The following is a 25,559-nucleotide window of genomic DNA, read 5'->3' on the forward strand; positions in this document are numbered from 1 at the left end:
AAATTACTAGCCGTATTATGCACTTCTGTAGTTGCTTTTAATACTAGCTTTTGCAATCTTTTTTTCAAATTTCATTTTAGGCCTGTGATAAAGTAACTTATAATAAGAAATAGATTTTGTGATCTTTGTCCGTGGTTCCTGGTACATGGCTCCTAAAACCCTTGGAATTTCCTAAGTGATAAGTGAAATAAAGGTGAAATGGGTGTCTTTAGTTATTCATAACACACTCCTTTCAGCCACACCTGAGTTTATACTTGAGGTGGTTTTTGGAACGCCGCTAGATAACCACAGGATCAGGGCTGGTTGGCGGGGAACCAACCATGTGGTTACCAACTTTCAGCCTCACCCTGATCTCTGGAAAGTTCCATCACCAATGGCCAATGATTTAATCAGTTTTGCCTGCATAAGGAAGCCTCCATAAAAATCCCTAAAGTTGAAGTTGGGAGAACTTCCAGGTCACTGACTATGTAGAGGTCCTGGGAAGGTGGCACACCCAGAGAGGGTGTGGAAGCCCACGCCCTTTCCCACACACCTTGCCCTGTGCATCTCTCCCATCTGGCTGCTCCTGAGTTATATCCCCGTATAGTAAACCAGTAATCTAGTGAGTAAACTGTTTTTCTGAGTTCTAAGAGCCATTCTAGCAAATGGTGAAATCTGAGGAGGAGGTCATGGGAACCTCCGATTTATAGCTGATCTATCAGAAGCATGGGTGACAAACTGGACTTGAGGTTGGCATCTGAAGTTGGGGGTAGCAGTCTTGGGGGTTTGAACCCTTCACCTGTGGGATCTGACTCTGTCTCCAGGTAGATAGTGTCAGAATTGAGTTAAGTTATAGGACACCCAGCTGGTGTCTGCAAAGAATTGGAGAATTGCTTGATGTGTGGGAAAACCTGGATATTTGGTGTCAGAAGTGAAGTATTGAGAGTAGAGGAGAAACACAGAAGAGTGTTTTGCTTCCTTCCGGCCTCAGAAGACTGCAAATGTCTCAGAGATGGGGTTCCAAGAGAGTTACTTGCTGTCGTTGTTGTTTTTAATATTCACACACCACCTAGCACCACATTAAGCATATATTTGATCCTCAAGTTAAAATTAATTGGTGACTTTTGTTGATTATTATTTAAGATAATAAATTTTAGATTAACCTCTACGTAATCAAGGATTTAATTCAGGGGATTTTGGTCAGGGATTCTCATTGTTATTGCTTTTAAAGCCGGAACAACCAATAGTGGTATTAAAATGCAGCCACAGTTTAATAAAATAGTAAGATTTGTGGCTTCTTTGTAAAGCTAAGAGCTGGTTAGAAAAATACCTAAAAAGAAAAAATTTTTTTTTACTGTTTTTCTTGATCAAATTGTGTCAGCAAGATACAAACAGGATGCTCTATTTAAGTGTTAAAATTCAAGACCTAAAGCTCAAGTAGCTGTCCAGTGAAGGCTTGAAGGGCGCGGCTGTTTTGAAAAGGAGTGGTAGCCTGCAGCTTGAGGAGAACCAAGGAGAACACAATGGGAATCATCACTGAAAAGCATTCCAATTTTCAAAGCATATAATTGTACATGTTACAGACTAAACATTACCCATTATGCAGATTGTTGGGGCCATCTAAATGTTACATAAAATAGTTTAAATCCTGAGGAAATATTTCAACACGCTCCCTACAGTGTCAAGTATCACATTACATGTTTGCATTTTGGAAGCCAGGAGTATGACTGGAGAATGAAGATTGGATAACCAACCTTAAACCACAAATTTACTGCCTTGACGCTTGTGTGAAATTAAACCAGAGCTTTCCATTTCAAAGCTGCTATATACTTTCTATTAAAAAGATCTCTTTATTTGCTTCTTATCAATTTTATATCTTTTTAACATTGTTATAAATGAGTTTTTAAAAAGATAAAACTCCTGATTTTCTGTAGAAGCAAATTCAAAACCTCAGGTCAAGAATACAACAGATTAGCAATGCAATATAGCGCTTACATTCTATCTTTTTGTGATTGAAAAGTGCAATGTTCTTTTTAAATTTTTTGTTTCAATGTTTAAGAGATCATTTAAACAAATAGAGGATCTCATGAAATATAGCTTTACAAAAACTCAAGTTGTCAAATATGGGACCAGCTAGAATGTGGATATAGAATTAAAAGAGCTGATGTTTAAAATAGCACACGCATATATTTCCCATTTATTTGATTTATGTCTTCTAAAATATGATGGTCTCTTGCTTTAAATCTTCCTTGAATTATAATTTTATACTGACATTTTCCCTGTTATTAGGTTGTAATTCTTCTGAGCGCAGTGTCTATGGCTCTCACATTCTGGTGCCCCCTGTATCTTCCTGCTCAACACTTATTATGCGATAGATGTTTCATAAATGTTTGCTGAGTGAATGATAGCCATGGCCAAAGAAAACCCATTTGTTCTCTGCTGAAAAAATATAGACAATGTGAACTTTCAATATCAAATAAGATTTGTGGGAAATCACTCTTACGACAGAATCTTCTATAAATGAGAAAAATGGAATGAGCATGTTTCTGATCCACTTGTAAATTCTTTAAATGCATTCATGCCAGTGAAAGGTAGAAGACGCGGGTCTCTACGCAACATAGTCAATTATTCTCTTTACCTAACTGATGTTGCAAAAGTTTTCAGATTTCTAATGGTGGCATGGGCAGATAACGTAAAGAAGATTTTTTAAAAAGCAAGAAATATGGTTGATTCTATAAAAATTGTTTATTGTGTAATTTAAATGCAGGATACTAGAATTCATAATTTAAATGTTTACAGGATACTATAGTGGGTGCCATTATAACATTTCATCCTTTTAACATAGGAGTATATTTCCATAGTGAAGGGCCATGGAAAGTTTGGCCTAGTCCTCGTTTAAAACTGGCCCTGTTTTCAAATAAAGGACATATAGCAGTTTTTTTACAAATTGTTTATGGCGTAGAGAATATAAAATCCCACCACTGGATAAGAAAATTTGAATTTATTTTAGCACATAGAGAACATGGTTGTTTCTAAAGCATTTTGTTTTCCTCATGTTTTGATCCCATTTCTTTTCCCAGGCATTTCCTGGGAACGTCAACTCTGACAGCGTGGTTCGGCATGACTTACAGCATCCAGTTGTTGCCCGCTACGTGCGCATGGTGCCTCTGGACTGGAACGGAGAAGGCCGCATCGGGCTCAGAATTGAAGTCTATGGATGTTCTTACTGTGAGTATCATACTGTTAAAATTTGTGGTGGATTTTGTGATCTTCATTTAATTTGTAATTTTTAATTACTATTACTTGCTTTCTCTGATAGTAAACTGCCTTCTGCTTTTATATATAAATTACATATAAGGTTGTTTGTATGTTATAAATGTATTTTTACAGAAACATAAATATGAGAATACCTTAAGCAAAGGATTTGGGAAGTAAGTTTTGTTCCATAGACTAAAACAACGATGCTTATTAATTAAATTACCTGAAGTTTTATGAAATATTTAAGAAGTAGAAACCTGTACTATTATCCATATTTTTGACTCTTTGTGATGGATTTTGGGTACCTTCTTAAGAACGTCCTTCCAGTTCTCTTCAGTTACACCTTTTACTATTTTAAAGCCCACCACTGAATTTTGATGTCAATTATCTTTTACTTGCCTATAAGTTTTATTTGCACCGTTTAAAATCTACTTGGTGACCTAAAAAGTTTCTTTTCCTTTAATCATGTTTGTAACTCCCCTTTTGTGTTTCTTACATGCATTATATATGTGTGCATATGTGTATGTCTGATAATTCCAGTATGTGAATTTGGGGCATTGTAGTTTGCTCTCTCTCGTTTCTGTTCATCTTTGCTAGTGATGCCTGTTTTCTCCCCCTCCTCCTCCTCCTCCTTTTCCCCCTTCTTCCTTCTTCTTAGCCTTCTTATCTGCTTGTCCTTCTCAGCCTTATCCTTATGCTTATTCATCCTATTGACTATGATCTCAGTTTCTTCAAACTTTATCTATGGAACTTCTTTCAGGCCAAGGGTCATGATGGATTCTTCCAGAAAAGATTTATCCTTGCTTAGTTGCTTCTATGAAGGCAGTACCAACCCAGAATTACTTTAAAGTTTGCTTGAGGTTTTTTGAGGCCCCTAGGTAGTATAGATTCAATCTGCAAACATGTTATTTGTGAAAGCCTGTGTTAGAATGTGAATTCTCTGGTAAAATATGTTCCCCTCCTCCCAGGAAATTTTTCTTCCTGCTCCTCCCATTGGCTGGGGGCAGAGGGATGCTGGCTATGGAGAGGGCAGAGAACTGGGATCTCAGCTTCACACAAGCAGTCTCCTGTTAGACTCCCCCTACCCCTTCCCAGAGACCCATGAAAATAAAAGCTCGCTATAACCAGGAAATGGCAAATGCCCTATTGACAAGCTTTTTAAAATTAATCAGACTTTTGGTAGTTTGTAATAAGAAATACATAAATCCTTCATCTCTGTTTGAATTTAGTTGCAGAGATTGGTGAAAATAGTAGTTATAAAGACAAAATCATATTTTATTAATTCATGGGCAACATTAAGTGAAAACTGAGCTGGTTACTACAAAGGTGCCATGGAGTTCATTTTAAAAATTCTATAGGGGGCCCAGCCCAGTGGTGCAGTGGTTAAGTGCACGCATGTTCTGCTTCTCGGGCACCTGGGGTTCGCCAGTTCAGATCCCGGGCACTCTTTGGCATGCCATGCTGTGGTAGGCATCCCACATATAGAGTAGAGGAAGATGGGCATGGATGTTAGCTCAGAGCCAGTCTTCCTCAGCAAAAAGAGGAGGATTGGCAGTAGTTAGCTCAGGGCTAATCTTCCTCAAAAAAAAAAAAAAAAATTCTATAGGGCCAGCCCTGGTGGCCTAGTGGTTAAGTTCAGCATACTCCCAGTGGGTGGCCCAGGCTTGGTTCCTGTGTTTGGACCTGCACCCCTCTGTCAGCAGCTATGCTGTGCTGGCTGCCCATATACTAAAAAAAAAAAAAAAGAGGAAGATTGGCATGGATGTTAGCTCAGGAAGAATCTTCTTCAGGAAAAAAATTCTACAGGAGTTTATTTTATTGGTCATCACTTTTTTTATAGCAAATATAATGAATAGAGAGAGAGGTTTAGTTCTTCTGGAGAATTAGATCTTCAAGAGAAAATGTTAACTCTTCAAGAGAAGTTTAAAATGAGCTCTAATCTAAATTCAGGTCCTTTCTACTATGTGTTCTGGGTCTTCCCGGACACAGAACCCTGTGTTCACACATATTCCAGTTGTCAGCATCGTGACAGGAAGGCCAAAACACAATGTGGTATTTTTGTCGGCTTGACAAATTTTCTAAGGAGCATGTTCAGCTTTCCATAAATGAAAAACATGTAATATTCTTCATGGAAACCATGATGCAATTTCTTTTATTAACAATTATTTGTTGAGCACCTTTTATGGATCATGAAGTATGCTAAATGTTAGTAATACCACAATGAATAAGATAAAAACAGTCCGAGGGACAAAGTGGGACAATTAATCCGGTAGTACAGATTATCATAAAAACAGTGAAAGTTAAAATTTGCCCAGAGGCACACAGCCCAAATGATAGAGCTGAAAGGGAAACCTCCATCTGGTACAAGACCAGAGCCCACCACCGCTCTTCTGTTTTCTAGTCCTTAATTCAACAAAAGGAACACCCCTGTGACCACCACCAGGTCAACAAAGAATCATATTGACACCTCAGAAGCACCCACTGGGCCCCTTCCCAGCTATTACTACTTCTTAAAGTTAGAAATTCACCTGATTTTTATCCCCATAGATTATTCTTTTTTTTTTTCATACAAATGGAATCACAAAATATGTATTACTTTCCATCTTACTTCTTTTGTTCAAAGTAATATTTGTAAGAATTACCCATGTTGTCATTTGAGGTATTTGTTCATTTTCACTAGTAGTATTCTTCTATCATATGAATACTCTACAATTCTTTATTAGTTTCATGTTGATGAACATTTTAGTTGTTTCCAGTTTTTGGCCATTTCAATAGAATTACTATGAACATTTCTTATGCGTATAGACCTAGGAAGGAGTAATACCAAGTTCGCATATCTGTATGCTCAACTTTTGTCAATAATGACAAAAATTTCCCTAAAGTGATTGTATCACTTTAGACTCTCCCAAGCAATGTACTAGGCTTCCCGTTGCTCCACAAATTTGGACATTTAGTGTTATTTTGAAAGCTTTAGCCATTCTGGTGGAGGTTCGTTATATCTCATTTAAGTTTTAATGATTATTTTCCTGATTTTTAAAGAGGTTACACTTCGTATTTATATAGCCTCCTTTTTGAAGGGTTTGTTCAAGAATCTTGCCCGTATTTCTATGGGGTTGTCTTTTATTTATCTATTTTTCTATTGTTTAGTAACTTTTACAGTCAATTCTCTTTTTTTTTTCATTCTCATTACAATATCCAGACAGTTATCTTATTTTTGAGATGGCTTTCTTTAAAAATAATTATTTGAAACCCAACACTGTCAGTGAAGTTACTTTAGAAGACACAGTAAATTTAGGACTAAAGCCACTTCCAAAAGGCACATAGTCCTCTGACTCAGTGTGGCTCAGAGTATGACACCAAACTCTGTAATCATTGCAGGTAGATTTGTAAAGCTGTGAGTTGGTGCTGTCATGGGCTCTTCCATCAAGCCTGAGCTTTGGCAGTCACAAGACAGGAAGGAAAAATACCTGAAACCAAACAGGAAGCTGGATTTCTAGTGTCTAAGCCCCTCGGGGGGGAAAATCATCTGCTTTGAGAAACTGTAACATTTAAACCATACATGCCAGTGGAGTAGTGATAAATTGGCAACATAAAGTAAAACAGAAATTGTAAAATAGCGTTGTAGTAGGTTGTAGCAAATTGAACAATTGCCCTAAGAGCCATCAGGTCCTAATTGCTGGAACCTGTAAATGTTGCTTTATAAGGCAAAGTGTTTGCAGATGTGATTAATTTAATGTTCTTGACATGGGGGAATAGCTTGCATTATCCAGGTGGGCTCTGCGTGCCATCATGTGCATCTTTATAAGAGGTGGGCAGAGGAAGATTCCACAGAGAAGATGGAGGCAGTGTGAGTGCAAAGGCAGATATTGGAGTGATATGGCTGTAAGCCAAGGAATGTTAGCAGCTGCCAGAAGCTAGAAGAGAAAAGGGACAGATTCTCCCCTGAAGCCTCTGGAAGAAGTAGGGTCCTACCGACACGTTGATTTCAGCGCTGTGAGACTGGTTTAGGACTTCCGGCTGCCTAAACTGTGAGAGAATAGCTCTCTGTTGTTTCCAGCCACTCCAAGAGAACTTTATACAAAGATATAAACGTTCTAGACCTGCTCTAGCCACTGGTCACAGGTGGCTATTGAGCACTTGCAGTGTAGCTAAGACACTAAGCTGAAGAACTAAATTGTTAACTGAATTGGATTTTAATTTATTTGAATTTGAATTGAAATAGTGCAACTGCTGGCTGCCATCTTGGATGGTGCCGCTTGGAAGAACCGAAGCATCTGCTGCTGCTTATTTTTCTCCCATGTCCTTTTATAATTTAAACAATCTATGACATTAATTTTTAAAATGGTAGTCTCTAATTTTTTTTTTTTTTTCAGTTTGGAAAACAACAATTTAATCATCCTGGAAGGTGTCTTTACTGTTGAAAATTTGATGACTAGTCATTTAGCACCTAACCAGATCCCTCACCAGGCCATTTTTCTAACCAATGTCCAGATTATCTCTCATTTGTCTATTTTTGAAGAATGCAAATTATATTTATCTCTTTCTGAGAAAAATATACATGTTTTAGGGGAGAAAACATATTAAAAACATTTGTTATGGACAGCTTTCTCAACGTTCCTGTGATTTAAAGTTTCCTATGCTGGAATTCAGGCTGGCGTGCGCCCTTAGAAGATGGCCCTCTATTTTTCTTAAACTTAATGGACTATTGCCTTAAGGGCTTTGTTTGATTTTTCCAGGAGAAAGGGAATCATGAATCCTTGAGTAGGGAAATGGGGATCAGATACCTTCTCCCATTTTGCCCTCTGAGGACAAGCAATACTGTGCAGTCCAGGGTCCAGCTAGGAGAAACTGGGCTTGCATTGCTCCTGGGAGAGAGCAATGCATTCTCTCATCTTTCTAGAAACCCCTTAGAGGCTTTATCTGAGATCTGTCTTAAACCTGCAGGTTAGGGCATGGGCTTGTAGGTGCTCCTTTTTCTTCAGAATTTGCCAGAAGGACTAGAGAGGGAGAAATTCCAGGAAGAGCACTGCCTCTATCGGTGTGCAGGCCGACTGCGGTTCCCCTTGTGTTTGTGATCTTTCCTCGATGCAGTTTTTCCAGGATTGCTTTGTCGTCTGAGAAATTAGGTACTTCTCAAGGTTGAAAGCAGGAAGTTCACTCTGTTCCAGGCGGAGAAGTTTAGTTCCAAGCCGCTGCTCTGGAGCCTTAGGGCTTCCCCTGTTTTTGTTTCCTGACTTGTCTTCACGATAATATGAATTCCAATTCCAGTGAATTTAAACTCATTTAAAATTATTCTGCTCCCTCTACATTTGGTTTTCCCTCAAGTTTAGCTGGAACAAGTGCATGCTGTTATTTTTAAAATTTAGTGCTATGGCCCATGTCTTTTGCCTCAGTAAGCCGTCTCCCCAAACAGCGATGCTAATCTTCTTAACTCTGTACCAAAGGGACTGCATGAAGCAGAAGGGAGAAGTCTCAGTCTAATAATTTTTCAAAATCATTGATGGCTGCAATACTCGCACATTTATTTCACAAAAGCCCAACACAGTGTATTGATTAAAGTAGTGAGCATATTTTATGACAAATACTGAATTATCTTTTAACCAGAGTCTTAATAAGGGTAAGGTAAGCATCTTGGGAAACCAGGATACATGCAACTAAAGTAATTTTCACACGTGCCTTCAATTTGGATGAATAATTAATAAAGTCTGGATATGTCACCCAATGCAAATCATGGTGGAAAATAAGTGCCAGGCTGGGGGAAAAAAAAACATATCAGGAGAAGCCAAATACTAATAGAGGGAGGACGTTTCCTTCTTTTCACGCTGTGCTGATGAGAATAGCCTCTTTTGTGTGTTTGTGAGGAAGATTGGCCCTGAGCTAACATTTGTTGCAGTCTTCCTCTATTTTGTATGTGGGATGCCATCACAGCATGCCTTGATGCGTGGTATATAGGTCCAGGCCCGGGATCCAAACCTGCGAAGCTAGTGCTGCCAAACAGAGCACGCGAACTTAACCACTACGCCACTGGGCCAGCCTCCAAGAATATCCTCTTATAGGGGCCACAGACTAAGTCCCATAGCTCTCTTGCTGCCTAGGCAAGAGATACTGCCATGTATATGTATTAGCATCCTGGAGCTGTCTTAACAAATGACCACAAACTGTGATGCTTAAGACAACAGAAATTTATTCTCTCAGTTCTGGAGGGCAGAAGTCTGAAACCAAGGTGTTAGCAGGGTTGGTTCCTTCTGGAGGCTCAGAGGAGGAAACTGTTTCACGCCCCTGCCTGAGCTTCTGGTGGTTTCTGGCAATCCTTGCTATTCCTGGACTTGTGGTTGCATCATTCCGATGTCTACCCCTGCCTTCACATGGCTTTCTTCCCTCTGTGTGTGTGTGTCTCTGTATCTTCACATGTCCTTATAAGGACACCAGTCCCTGGACTTAGGATGCACCCTAATCCAGTATGACCTCAGCTTAAAGTAATTAATTACATCTGCAAAGACCCTATTTCCTAATAAGGCCACATTTTGAGTTTCTGAGCGGATGTGAATGTTTGGAGAACATCATTCAACCCAGTACAATATATATTCATTAAAATTAGTAAGAATTTCTATTTAGATCAGTTTAGCTGAGCAGAGAAATCAGAAACAGTTCTGGAAGTCAACCCGTGTTTTCCTATTTAAATTAGATGTTTAATTTACATAATATAAAAGAGTCCCAGATACTTGTATTTTGTGTTCGTCACACACAAACACACACACACACACACACACACACGTGAGGTAAAAGAGTTATTGTTTGATTGGGAATCAATATATTGTGACTCAGATTCATCAATCCATTAGCATTTGTTGAATTCTGTTTGCAAAGAATTTTGCTAATTTAATTTAATTTAATTTTTTGCTGAGGACGATTTGCCCCGAGCTAACAACTGTGCCAATCTTCCTCTACTTTTTGTGTGTGGGTCACCATCACAGCATGGCCAATGAGTGGTGTAGGTCCGTGCCTGGGGAACTGAACCCAGGCTGTGGAAGCGGAGTGCTCTGAACTTAACCACTGGCCCCAAATTTTGCTAATTTTTAATCTAAAATGCAAATCTGGCCATATCACATCTGTGCTTCAAACACTTTAATAATTCTGTGATGCCTATAATGTCCAAGATGTTAGCTTGAAATGTAGGACCCTCCCTATTACCTCTGCAGTCTAACATCCTATCATTTCCATGTCGTGCTTTCTACTCCACTGAAACAAACTATTCCTGTTTCCCAATACATGACCCGCTTTAACAAGCATTCATCGAAGACGTCCTCTGCGACTGCCATGCCCTCTCCATCGTTCTTTACCTAACCAATCTGTCTCATTTTCCAAGATTCGGTTGAGAAGCAATTTTTAATGAGAAAACTTCTCTGAATTTCCAGAATGAAGCACATCTTTTTATTCCTTTGTTCCCATTACACTATGTGAATATTTCCAATGGAATATTTATCAAAACATTCCAATCTATGGCAGACTGTAAGATATTCGGGGGAGAGGGCATTCAAAGTCACCTTACTCATCATTGGTATTCAATTAATTAGCAGACTCCCTGTGCACAATTAATGTTTGCTGAACTGAACTAATGTCAGATGAGAATGATACAGACCTAATTTATTCCCTCAATGAAAATTGATTGACTATTTGATGCCGTCTTGATTCTTTCATTGGTGGTACACGGTATGATTCAGTTGCATCATATCCAATGGTGCCCTGGGGGCCTAGAGAATGTTGAAATAATTGCTAAACTGAATATATTAATAGATATTCCAACAGAGGCATATAAAGCAAATAACTCAGTATTTCTTTTTCTAATTCAAATGTTTCTAGAACTTGTGTTATTTCTATTTAAAATTACTTTAAACCACAATTTATGAGGCTGCTTCATGGGTTAAATATATAAATTGCTTATCATCAGAGGAAAAAGTATCACATTCCTACTAATTAATTTGAACTCTATATCCAGATTAATGTGAAAATAAAAGTAAATCAATATAAAAGATAGATTTAATAGCTATCCAAGCCAAGTTACACATGGTAAAGAGATAATTAAAACTGTCATGCTAGTGTATTACGTATGCAGGACGTGCTGTGTTCTTAAATTGTACACAATTAGATACAAAAAAATAAATTGGATATATTATAACCAGAAATGTTCTTGCCATTAAGAGAAATGACACTTAGATTCAAGTTCATGTAGTATTCTTCACTTATTTAAAAAGTAGTTGATATTTCAACGTGGAATTGGAAAACTTCGTGATAGACTATTTCTCTGTGTCTAATTGTGGCTCACGTTGGTGGTGATAACGCGGCAATTTACCATTCTTGCAGCTGTCTGATATTTTTGAAATGGTGGAAAATATACTGGATCGTTTGTGTCATGGTCCTTCCTTGACAATGTAAATGTTAAGGTGTAGATATTAAAAGATAATAAGGCATTATCATTTTATATAGTGTATATACTCAGTGGGTCTCATTCCTGGATTGACATTTGAGGGTGACATTTGCATTGAAAGGGAATGTACAGTGTAAAAAACAAAGAATTGCATTCTCATTTTTCATGTCTACAGAGATACATGCTATCAGCATTTAATTAAATTTATCGGGTGTAATTCTTTTACTTTGAAGATGGTTACTGTTGAGTCTGTTCAATGAGAAAAAATGGCAAATGTAACTTTCTACTCAGGTACAAGACAGTCACAAATGGCAGCTAGATCATATTTTGGAGGAATATTTAGCAAGTTAATGATTTAGAGTTAGATTTACATTGTATTGCTTACTAAAAAAATCAAAATTTAAATTTACTCTCAAGAATTTTCAAAGTTAAGTTCACATATAAAATCAACAATGTTGATTTAAAGCAAACTAAAATTATGGCTACAGAATAACATGTAATCATATCCGTGTTTGCAGTTCTGATTTAGGAATAACAGTATACTTCTGTTGTGGAATAAGAGAGAATATATTTTGTATTGTAAATATTAGTCCAAAATTCTTTTCTTGGAGTAATTTTCTAAGAAAAATAAACATATTAAAACAAAGCGTACATATGTTATGACAATTGGTTGAAGAAAATAAAATAATGAAAAATAACCATGCTCAGCACAGATTACAAATAAAGTATTTTGCTTAATACAAAGAGCCATATGTATATTCTACAAGAACTTTAAAACTAAAAAGTTCCCAAGAGACTTCCCAGCCCAATCCCTTGTTTTACTAATCAGGAAACCGAAATCCACCGGCCTATGTGACTTGGATAAGTGAGTTAATTGCAGACCTAGAAATTCTGCATAACAATTAAGAGCATTGCCTCTCTGACGTTCCATACCTCTCTCCTCTACTTAATTCTTTTCTTCCACTCCATACACAAGGACTTTTTATGATTATAGTGATGGCCTACAGAAAATATTATTTTGTAGATTCTAATGATTATAAAAATCGGCCCACAATTTTTACTTTAAGAACATGTCTATTGTTATGTACTGTTGCGTTGACTTTGACTCCTGGTGACCCTGTGAATGAGTGATGTTCACAATGTCCTACCCTCGACAGCCCTACTCAGCTTCTGTAGACTCATGCCTGTGGCTTTTTGTATGGAGTCAGTCCATCTCATACTTGGTTTTCCTCGTCCTGCTGGCTTCTACTTTTCCCAACATTATTGTCATTTCCAAGGAATCCTGCCTTCTCCTGATGTGCCCAGACTAGGACAGCCTCAGTTTTCTCATTTTTACCTACAGCGATAACTCAGGCTTAATTTGCTCTAGGACCCACTTGTTGGTCTTTCTGGCGGTCCAGGGTATCCACAGAGCTCTCCTCCCACACCATATTTCCAATGAATCAGGGTTCTTTTTCCTATCAGCCTCCTTCGCTGTCCAGCTTTCGTACCTGTATGTAATAATCAAGAATATGAGGGTGTCTATAGTCTTGGCCTTAACTTTCATGACTCCTCCTTACATTTGATGATCTTTCCTAGTTCTTTCACTGCTGTCTTCCAAGTCTCCATCTTCCCTTGATTTCTTGCCCGCAGTCTCCATTTAAATTGATGGCAGAAGCAAGTAAACAAGATCTTTAACAATTTCATTGTCTTCATGGTCTGCATTAAAGTTGTTGTGTAGTTTTTCTGTAATCATGACTTTTGTCTTCTTGATGTTCAAATGCAGTCCTGCTCTCGAGCATTTTTCTTTTACTTTCATCAGAAGTCGAAGAACATATAGAAGGAGATATTCAGCAAGAAAAATATCTCAAAAGTATAGCACATCCCGCAAGCCCAATAGGAAAATTTAAAGGACTGAACTTCGTAATACACTCATTTAAGGACAGCTTGCAAATAACACAACTTAAGCTTTCTTTGCATTTTTGGTGCAGAAAGTTGACCAGCCTCAGTCAGTGCATTTCCTCAAGGAATCTCAGCTCCTGAGATAGTTTAACTTTTTACGTACATGTTAATCTTTATATATGTTAGGTGATTGCAAAGAGTATTAAAGTGAAAGTTACGGTTATACAGTCCATCAACATTTCACTTATAATCTCTCTTTAATGGAAGGTAAGAAGTAAAATTTAAAACACTGATATACTAAGAGATTCTTTTATTAGCTTTTATTCTTGAGTTGTTAGTCTTAATTATCACCTATTTAAATTAGCTTAGCTAGAGAGAGAAGAGCAAATATTTAAGATGGCAGTTATCACCCTTGTGAATTAAAAGTAACAAAATAATAAAATAATCATTAGTATGCTGACTTTTAAAATTTCCAGCAACCCAAATTACTTGGATATATCACTTAAAAATTAGAAATCAGTCATTTTAAAACATTTAGTAATTTTACTCCTATTAGACTAGGATCAGATCCTTCATCCCTAGACTTGAAAAGAATTATCACAATGTTTTTTATACTCCTATCCTAAATGGAATATATATGTAATATTTTCTCATGCTCCAAACAGTGTCACATTAGTCTTTTCAGCCTTTCACGCTGAGTTAAAGAGGCTGTCCTGTGTTCCATCGCATTCCCACTTACTGGGAGAATGATTTTAGGGAAGAAGGAAGGCAGGTGACCGGGACCAATCTCTTTGTAAGTTCTCTGAAAACTGTAATACCAAGAACCCCAAATAATTGTCTTTTTTAGGAGCAAAGTCCTTATCTATGGAATGTTTTGAGCAAGATATCCCTGTTTTAGGTTGCTTATGGGAAACACACTTCTCTTCTCTGGATTTATGATCGTGACTCCTGAGAAAATAACTCATAAGCTAGGTGAATATTGAGGAGTTGAGTGGAGAAATTTCATGACCTGAATGGTCAGGAATAAGCAGGAACTATGCCAGGTCCCTGAGATAGGGCAGGACTTTTGGCTGGGGGTCTTTATCCCACAGGAGTTTGTTTTGAGGGGATCTTGGGGGTGGGCCACTTGAGACCCTCCTGGTTTTTCTCAGATTTCGAGGCATACATAATATTGAGCCTTATACCATAGTCTCTTGATTGCTTGTTTCCTGAAATTATTGACAAAATTAGGTTCGAGGTAAGACCTTTATTTGTATAAATCTGATTTAACCATCTGATCCTAGTATCACCACATGCGTTGTATGAATTACTAGTCTTAGTCAGATCAACAACATGCAAAATCTCATGTAATGTTCTTTCTTCTCTGCCTTCAACTGACTATTTACCAGTTGTTTATTTAGTGGTTTGCACTATTTTAAACTTGCTATATCAGCCATATTTGTGTATCATACAAAATGAATCTAGAGAATGGGCGAGTGGCTTCTTAAACTTACGTTGAAATGTAAATGTTTTAGTATTAAGGGTGGAAAAATCCTCTTTCCTAGGGCATTGTGGTTGTAAAGAAAAGACAATTCTTTCCCTCAAATCATTTTTCAAGGTTTTTCTATGTTGCAGAGGACAAGATGAAAATATGGCTGAGCATCCTCACTCTCGTTTTTACTTGAACCTGGGCACAATTGGTTTAATAGTCCCTCTGCCAGCCTCTACACCAAATTTAGGTATGTTGTGTCCATTTATTATTGGGACACTTTTCCTTGCCAAAACTCAAGCATATTTACAAATGCTAAAGTTAACAATCAAAAAGCAAATTGAGTAATTATTACAAAAAACCCAAGGAGAGGACCCGAAGCATATCTGAGGGGCAAGTGATTTACGTCATTCTCTAGATGAGGTTTTTCCAACAATGTTTAAGGTAAAACATGGCACAAGTTCAAATAAGACCATGTTGCAAATGAAGTCCTCTGAATTCAAGAACATAACATGACTGGAGAAGGAAACACAGTTGTTTTCTTCTGTCGACCAAACAATGTAGATTCACTCTGTCCTTGTCCAGCAACTGCTGAGCACGGTGGGCAAACCTCCTACGTCTCTCACGTGACCTTTCATAATGACTCTAGATCACGTCATCTCCTTCTGCTTTTACAATTTGTGCCACTCATTCTATTCTTATTCTCTATTTTTTCTTTATATATATATATATATATATATATATATATATATATTCTTTCTAAAATAGGAGAATAAATAAATGTTTTAAAACAAATCCTATTTCACACTTTGGCCAAGGTGAATATTGGTATAAACCAAGATTTCTCATCCTTGACACTGTTGATTTTTTGGACCAGATAATTCATTGTTGGGAGTTGGGGAGGAAGAGGTTGTCTTGCTCTTTGCAGAATCTTCGGCAGCACCGCTGGCCTCTACCCGTTAGATGCTAGTCGTACGTCGTGCCTGCTCCAGTTATGACAACCAAAATTGACTCCAGGCATTAAGAAATGCCTCCAGGGTTGCAAAATTGTCCCCGGTGATAAGCACGTGTAGATGGTGCTTGTCACCTCTAATTGGTTCGTTAGATTGTTAAGAACTATGAAATAAAGAAAACAGACTCTTAGTAAGAATCAATTCAATTTTCATTTAATCTATATGGCAGTGCTTGCTGTGTGGGGGTTATACTGTGCCTGCTGAGATTTCCATAGACTTTATATTGGTAAAATCGATAGTCATGGTATTAAAATGCGTCCACATACAGAGATCTCCTACAGATGTACTGTAGATGGAAACACCAGCAGCTCACCTTATCACCATAAATATTGCAAAGAAAAAGGACTCCCTGAATTCTCATATATTTTTTCAGTGCTATTTTTGGAGAATCATGCAAAATTTCTTCTAAATTTTTTAAATATAGGTGGTTTTATTTTGATTAATTGCCAACTCATCATTCTTTTGCCGTTAGTTATATCACCTTTTCAACTAGGATCAATTTGAATCCATATTCTTCTTTGGCTAATTTTACATTTTCTTTAATGTGAGTTTAAGTTTGGGATCAAGATAAGATTGGCTGGATCCTCCACATACCTTAGGCTGAGTATTATTTGTATGGTTGTTCCTTTGTATTGTGTGTTTGCCAATAGACAGTTAAAAACAATAGAAATATTATAGAATGTGCTTTACTAATAATCTGCAAATTCATATTGTTTCCACATACTCAGTTCCGATTTGAGAAACATTGACTTTAATGTATAGTATGAAAGCTGATTTTTCTCTAAAAGAGAGGAAATAAATACGTGAAATGAAGCTTTGTCCTGCTTCTTAGCTTCCTTTTCAAAGGACTGCATGCCTCCTAGTTAAGGAAAGGAGGAGGGCTTGATTTTGCATTTTTAATAGCACTCTCATTGATCATGTAACACCACAAAACACTGCATGACCTAGTGAATGTTCCATAATCCAAGTCAAATCTTTCCAGTCCATATAAAATACTATGCCTTCTTCCTCCTCTCTGCCTCTCAGGACCATAATGAGAAATGGAATGATATGATGCAAGTGAATGCTCTTTGGATTTTGAGGGTAAAGTCACTGTATCATCTTTATCATATTTATTCAGAGATGTACATAGTGAGGCATAATATATAGAGAGTATAGAATTATACTCTTATAGAGCTTCAAACAATTTCTTTTGTGACCGATGCCATTAAATTGGTTTGGCTGATGTTTTATTGCTTTAAATTGAACTGACCAAATCAAAGAGCTATTTGGATAACTCTAAGCAGCTTCAGTCTGGTTTAAATGATTCACTTAGTTTGTAATAATCTTGAGCATGAAATTGATTTATATATATATACACACACACACACACACACACACACACACACACATATATAGGAAATTTGATCCCCCTTTTAGGGGGAAAGTAAAGAATGGGAATGCTCTTGACTGTGATCTTATTTCCCATGATATACTGGGATCACATTTCAAAATTAGTAAATTACTATTTCCATGCTTGCTTTTCAATGAAGGAAAAAAGAGGGTGATTTTGTTAACTGAACTACCATTTGTTTAGGTTAAGTCTCACTAGTTTGAATCAGAACTCTATTTGCTAGGGAATATTGGATCTAGAAGCTGAGAAATAGCTGCCCTTTACTGTTTCTGGCTTATATCTATGATGTTCTCACAATGCTGCTAAATAAGTGATGTTATTCCCACTTTGTAAATGGGAATACCAAAGTTTGAAGGAGTAAAGTAACGTACCCGCATATCCAACATTGTCAGTCTAACTTCTGGTCTTTCATATTACTTCCTAAAGGCAGTACCAACCAGAGCATAACAGATCCACAGTGAGGACAGTAATAATATTTATTATCACTATTTATATAATCAGAGTATCCAGCATTTACTGAGCATTAACAATGTGTCAGATACTGTGCTAAATGCCTTCTGTAATGCTCTTAATACTACTACAACTTAGGAACTGTTATTGTCTCCATTTTACCAATAGAAAACTAAGGACTAAGGAAGTTTTTATTTACTCATTCAACCAATGAGAGTAAAACCCAGAATAGTTAGGTATTTGTTTCTTTGTTTGCTTATTGATTGCCTATTCCCAAATGCTTCCCAAAGAACAACTGGGAAAGGAAAACGTGGATTTCTCTGTGTCTGACTAGAGCACAATACAGCTAAAATAAAATTTTTCCTAAAAATAGTTGTTTGGAAGTTGTGATAAAAAAAATGGTTGAATAAACTATGATGTATACCCATAACAAAAAACTTAAAGAATTTTTAATGACAATAAAAAATGGCCATGATATAGTATTAGGTGAAGAAAAGCAGAATATAAGACTATTTATACAAAGCAGTATCTCTTACCAATTGGTAAAAACAAAAAGAAATTTAAATACAAAATACAAAAAAAACCCCACCCAAATCAAAATATTAACCATATTTATTTCTGATATATGGTATCATGGATAACTTTCATTTTCTCTTACATACCTTTATGCTCTACTAATATCCTAGAACTGTATTGCTAACTTTCAAAAATTACTATAATCACAATATAGTTTTTAAATGTATACAAGATTTGAGTCCCAATGTACAAATTCAGATTGTGTGGAAGTTCTCATCCCTTTATCAATGATTTTAATTTCAAGCTCCCAACTTGATGTTCTTTGGGAGAATTTAATCTTAGTTGATCTCAGCATCATTCCATTACAGAGTCTTATTCAGTGTCGTTGTGTGCATACTTTATCTTTCCCAGAGACTGGCCCTAAGACTTACTAGCCCCCTGACCACACCGGCTCTTCTCCCAAACTCAGTGGCTCTCGGTTGCTTTTCCGATATGCCTGGGCACTTGAACCACTGGGAAGCTGTTGCATGGTCCACCTATAAAACATTATCCTAAAGGACAACCAGTTAGTGTATTTGAAGGAAAATATAAAGCGAGATGAAGAAACTAGTTTACCTTCTGTTCAGATGCTAATGATATAGTAATTCAAAAACTTCTTTTTATGATATGTATAAAACTAATATTACCCTAAAAAGTACCTTAAATCTATATTTAACTGATATGTGAAATGAGATATGAAAGTGTAATATCTCTATACTATTGTGATTTATATTTCAAAATTTATCTCTGAATGTTATATAGAATGCTTAGATTAGTAATTTGAAGAATAAATATACTATTTATGATGAGAAAACAATATAAAAAAGCATATTCTTTAGGTCAGTAAGGGTAAAAAGCATATCTTGAGCAAAATGACACCTTGTTTCTACTTTAACCTATAAAATGTTAATTTTCAAATTAAATGATTTGTGTTTTCATGTATGTGTAAGATTGCGCAGAGCCATGGGTGATTTCGTGTGTCATCGACTTGTTCCGAATCCATCTGCAGAGCTTTGCTTCACAATTGCCCTCTTTAGTTTTGAGCGCAGTGAGCATGTGTAGGGATTGTTTGTGTTCACCACATTTTGGAGTGTAACATTATCCTTTTGGATAAGCAATATGATATAAGGAAAGGAGATGGCTCTTTGGGTTTCTATCTAAACTAAATGGCACATTTATTTAATGGATGATTTGAGATGGTTGCTTAAGCTTTCCAAATCCCCATTTCTGCCACCTCAAAATGGGAGTAATAATACTTACTCCATAGATTTGTCATGGGGATTAAATGAGATAATAAATGTAAAGTGCTTAACACAATGGCTGACTCATAAATATTGGCCGTTATTATTATTGGCACTGTTGTTCACATTTCCTAGTTTTTTTTGGTAGCACATTGGATTATTTAGTAACTGTTTATTTATTTTTTTATATTTTCAGCTTCTAGATAAATTTTATTATCCAGCATCTGTTCTTAACCTCATAAGAAAACATGCCTTACACATTAATTTTGCAACAAAAATAAGGTTTTAATGCTCATACAGAATCATAATCATTTTCTAGAAGGAGCTGCCTTCATATCAAAACATAATTTCCAGGACTTACTGAAGAGGTTCTCTGAAATGATTGATGTTAAAGAAGCGCAGAAACAGGAGTCATGGAGACAGAAAATATTTAGAGGTGGCAGGCGTCTTGGATATTATCTCGTTCAGCCCCTAAGTTTGCAGATGAGGAACTAAAACCTCCTTGAAAGAGATAAAATAGCTCTTTCTGAGACCAACCCATGAGGAACTAGTGGCAGAAGTATATGGACTTGTTTCAGCACTTAGTCCAATCCTCCTCTCTTGTATCACAGCAAGAGTAACGTGCACATCTTCATTTCTAGTAGAATTCAATCGGTGTGTGGGTGTTGGGCCCAAGCATTCTGCCTTGTATGTAGTAGCTACTATTGAAATATTTTTGAAAGAAAGAATCCTTGTTTTATCCATCAAACATATAGAAAGTTTGTAAAACATAAATAATTGCTCAACAGTTTACACTAAAGGATAATTATGCAACCACAGGTATAGCATACAATTGGGCTCCTTTGCACACACAGGAATTTTATTGACACTTAGTTAAGGGTGAGGAGCCAATGAAAATCTCAGATTTTCTGGCAAACAAAAGGATTGTTGCATGCCCAATGAAATAATGAAGGGATATATTGAGCCCATGCTTAAGCTACCTTGAAATAATGAATCAATTCATATGGGAATCAGTAAAGGAAGGCAAAAAAATCTAACCATTAATATTCAGTTCACCATAAGGAATTAAAAACAGGAATATCTGCACAGAACACCTTAAGCTCAGTAAATCAGTGCCATCAAAATTATTATGAAAATTACTCTTCTCGAGTCACAATTTCAATTTCTCAGATTATTTGTGTGATCATTTAACTGCATAGGAGAGTAAGGGTGTGCAATTTGGCTAAGAATTACAGTAACTGACAACAAAGAAAGATGTAAAGAGGGAAACGTGAGAGATGGAAAGAAAAAGAGAAGGAAACGTTAAAATTAATACAAAATGTATGTTTGCTAGTAACACTGTCCTCAATCTTTAGCAAATGTCCTTTAGTGATTTAAAATATAGAACTTAAGTCTTTTGAAATGACATGTTAAAGTAGAATACTAGGGACCGTCCTGGTTGCGTAGTGGTTAAGTTTGAGGGCGCCACTTCGGCAGCCCAGAGTTCCCGGTTCAGATCCCAGGTGCGGACCTACCCATTACTTAACAAGCCATGCTGTGGCAGGCGTCCCACATATAAAATAGAGAAAGATGGGCACTGATGTTAGCTCAGGGCCAATTTTCCTTAGCAAAAAAGAAGAGGATTGGCAGCGGATGTTAGCTGACGGCTAATCTTCCTAAAAAAAAATAAGTAGCAATAGTAATCTTCTTTATATTGAAATGCTGACTTACCATGAACATGTTATTTAATGTGTCATTTTCATTCTTAATTTTGGATGCTTTTTAGTAATAATGTATTGAGTGAACATTAACAAAGGATTATTAAAATTCTAATGTCAACCAAATTGATATATCAGAATTCTCAGGACAAATAGTTGATAAAATTATTCCACCCATTGTGAAAAAGAAAAAATAATACACACACAGACACACACACATAGCATGCTTCTGAGCAGTCCGTATTCCACCATAAAAACCTCTCCACCTTATAACAAGAGGAGATTTGTTGTTAAAAGGGTAGCATCTCCACTGCTAAATGATGTGGAAGGATGCTCTGACCGACCACACCATTCTGTATAGATTTGACATTTTCCCTGTGCTTTGCATGGCGTTCTTCACAGAAGGTGAGTGTTGCTTGGATTCTCTTGAATGCACACGTGCCACCTTTCTCTCCTCCCCGACCCTCTTACCCATCTCCAGCCAGCAGTGCTTATAGTATACTTTTCCATAAATAGTTAAAAAATATCCAATTAATCAAAGAGGAGCCTATTAAATGTCAAAATATCTCCAAATAAAAAAAAAATGAAGAACCATCTGTAATGAATGTAAAGTTATTCTGTCTTCAATGTATCTGTATCTAACAAATCCTTTCTTAGAAATTATTATAATCTTTGCGTTTACTGATTTATTATAATCTAGAAAAAGCCAAAATGTTTGTAACTACAACTCTTTAAAATCCCACATCAATTCTGCAAAATTTCCAGAGCTAAATTCCTTGTAAAGTAAGCCTATGGAAATGTTTGATCTGCCCAAATGGAAAATAAAATACTGAACCCTTGCATGTCTCTGTAATTAAGTAAATCTGACCTATGTAATTTTTTCTTCTACTTTCTGCTTCCTGTAGAAAAGCTTGTAGATGAGATTGAATTTAAAAGCACAAAATGAGGGGTCGGCCCGGTGGCGCAGTGATTAAGTGCGCACATTCAGCTTCGGCGGCCGGGGTTCACCGGGTCGGATCCCGGGTGCGGACATGGCACCGCTTGGCATGCCATGCTGTGGTAGGCGTCCCACATATAAAGTAGAGGGAGATGGGCACGGATGTTAGCTCAGGGCCAGTCTCCCTCAGCAAAAAGAGGAGGATTGGCGGCAGATGTTAGCTCAGGGTTAGTCTTCCTCAAAGAAAAAACTCCAAACCAAAACAACAACAACAACAACAAATAAAAGCACAAAAGGAGAGGAAACCTGTTCTCATCTAGAGTCTTGTCCAAACCCCAGCTGTTTCTTACTAACTATGAAGCCCTGGACAGGTCATTGATTATTTCTGAAATCAATTTCCTATTTGTAAGGTGAATATGAGAATTTCTGTTCTTTAATATTGTGAGTATTAATTAAAGAGTTTAATAGAAAATGTCTTGTTCATAGTGATTGTTAAATAAATGGAAAGCATTTGACTCTTCACTTGAAGAGCAATTTGTGTTCTAAGTCAAGAAATATATTGCTTAAGAATGATATCAAAATGACCTAAGACAATGTGATCTAAGTATGAGCCTATGAGTTCCAACTATTAAAGAAATTGAGGAAGTCAAAATCTTATATAAAATTTAGGATGATCTTTACCGACTCTGGTTTAACCACTAGATAAGAGAAATCCAGAGAGGCTGCAATTTTATTGTTTGCAAACTAGGTGGTTTATGGGAGACACAAAATTGAACCTACAAGTCTGCCAAGGGATAAATTTTTCCCTTTTTTCTATCATTTTTATGTTCATTTTGCCCCTTATCATATAAGTTCATGAGGAGTTAATTATACTCTATTAGTATATTCTCCAAGTATACTATCAATTTCTTGAAGACATGAACCATTTCTTATACAGCATTTCTATCCTTCTCAGCAACCAAAAATATACCTTGCACAAAGCAGGTACTAATTTTTCAGTTGATTTTTTTAAAGGTGGAAATGATTAGAAATACATTTCTGATTTCATTTAGATTTTAGTGGATATTAAAGTCAGGAGTTTTCAAGAAAATGGAGAAAGTGGTCATAATCTATTATGATCTATTTTTTTATATCTATCTGCTTTCCAAATTCTAAGGCAAAATTAAGGTGGGAAAGGTAGTTTTGTAGGCGAGCACATTACAAGTTAATTCAGAGTTCTAAGAGCAAAAATTCCACATCTGCAGCTAGAGCTTGATGTACAAATATTCTAAGGCAATAAAGGTCACATCGACCTATCATTTGAGTAGAGACGAGTAAAAAAATCTTCTCAATGATCCTTAACAATTCTTTAAACCAAACTAAAGATGTCTGTAGACTAACTTTTAGCAGATCATTGACAATTCTAAGGTTATTCCCTTCAGTGCTGTTACCAGTAAAGCAAGAGATTAGAGGATTTAAAAATCTGCGTTTAGATGCCAAAACCAGGGTGAGAACGATGCAGGACACAGCAGGTAGCTGCCTCTCAGTGCTCGCGGTCAAATGAAGTCGCCTTATTGATGGGCTTCCCTTATTTTAAAACTGAACAGTATATCATGTTGGAACTGTTTTTGCCTTGTAGATATGTTTGGTAAAACTTTTTGACCTATTGGGTTTTATAAATTTTATTTAAACATTATAGGAGAATCTGAGTTTCCTAAAATTTCTTGCTGTGATCAGTCCCAATTAAAGATTAATAAGTACCTGTGTTCTCACAGAGTCCAACTAGTTTTTCTCATTGAGAAACTGAATTTGAGCACAGTGCATAACCTCATAGTAGTGAGAGAATAGTCAAGATGAAAAATATTGAAATAAATAATTAAATAGGTTCACTCTCCCTAACATCAACCATGGTGAGTACTTATTTCCTTTTTTATTTAGAAGACCACATGTTAGACCAGATATACTGGAGGCCAATAACTGCATGTTACTATTATAAAGAATGGTATTTTATCACAATTCTTTTTGGTTCCTATGCTACAATATTTATGATGTAACAGTCACAGTCAAAAAACTAGTCCGTCCTCCGTAATTCATTTGTCCACAAAAAAAGAGATAATCTAAGGTCTCTCTAGAATACACGTCTTAGATCTAAGAGGTACTACCTCACTTTGAGGTCAATGTGACATTAATTACTTAGTCTTAACTTCAGCTTCCTCATCCTTCAAGACGAAAGAAAAAGAAAAAGATTCTTCACTGCTAAAAAGAGAATAATTGAAACCAACATTATTTTATTTTATTATTATCTTTAATTTAGCAACCTAAAGTAACATATTTTTTCGTCTTTACTGAGATATAATTGACAAATTAAAATTGTATATATTTAAGATAGACAATTTGATGTTTTGATATATGTATACACTGTGAAATAGTCAACACAAGCTAATTAACATATATTTTAGATCAGTTGTGAAGTCTTCCCAGCTCAGTGCCAAGCTAATCCAATGCCCTCACTACACTTCAGGTTCTTCTCCTTTTCCATTCTGTGTTAGTTTCCTATGCTGCATAACAAATTACTACAAAAGTGGCTTAAAGCAACACACATTTATTATTTTACTATTCCCGTGGATCAGGTGTCTGGGTATGGCTTAACTGAGTCCTTTGCTCCAAGTCTCACAACACTGCAGTCAAGCTGTTAGCCTACACTGTGGGGTTCTCCTCTGAGACTGGGGGTTCTCTTCCAAGCTCAAGGACTGTTGGCAGAAACCATTTCCTTCCAGCTGTAGAGCCCATGGTGGCTTGCTTGTTTGGGACAGCGGAAGAGGGAGAGTCTCGATGGCCTCAACTCTCTCATCTTTAGACCCTCTTTTGAAGGCCTCACCTGCTTACATCAGGCCCCCTCAGGATGGTCACCTTTTTGGGTAACATAAAATCAGCTGATTAGGGACCTGTGATGGTCAGTTATTTGTGTCCACTTGGCTTAGCTTCAGGTCCTCAGTTTGTTTAATCAAACATGAATCTGGTGTTGCTGTAAAGGTTTTTATAGAGGTGATTAACCTCCATAGTAAAGTGACTTTAGGTAAAGGAGATAATCTGCAATAATCTGGGTGGTCCTGATCTCATCAATTGGAAGGCCTTAGAGGAGAACCGAGGAAGAAGAAATTCTGCCTGTGGACAGTATTCTGCCCAAGAATCCAGTCTACTCTTCCTGAGGGATTATCCTACAGATGTCGGACTTGACTAGCCAGACTCCATATCTCATAAGCCAATTCCTTGAAATAAATCT

At 36.7% G+C, this 25,559-nt stretch overlaps 1 protein-coding gene across 1 annotated transcript in view; it reads left to right on the forward strand.

Annotated features, from left to right (window-relative positions):
* CNTNAP2 (contactin associated protein 2) overlaps positions 1-25,559 on the forward strand; it is a 1,870,188-nt gene that overhangs the window by 789,982 nt on the left and 1,054,647 nt on the right. The window contains exon 4 of the mRNA XM_014858430.3: positions 3,060-3,207. Coding sequence (XP_014713916.1) covers positions 3,060-3,207 — 148 coding nt within the window. The remainder of the gene's footprint in view (positions 1-3,059; positions 3,208-25,559) is intronic.

The sequence above is a fragment of the Equus asinus genome, chromosome 1 (assembly GCF_041296235.1).
Source record: "Equus asinus isolate D_3611 breed Donkey chromosome 1, EquAss-T2T_v2, whole genome shotgun sequence".
NCBI lineage: Eukaryota > Metazoa > Chordata > Mammalia > Perissodactyla > Equidae > Equus > Equus asinus.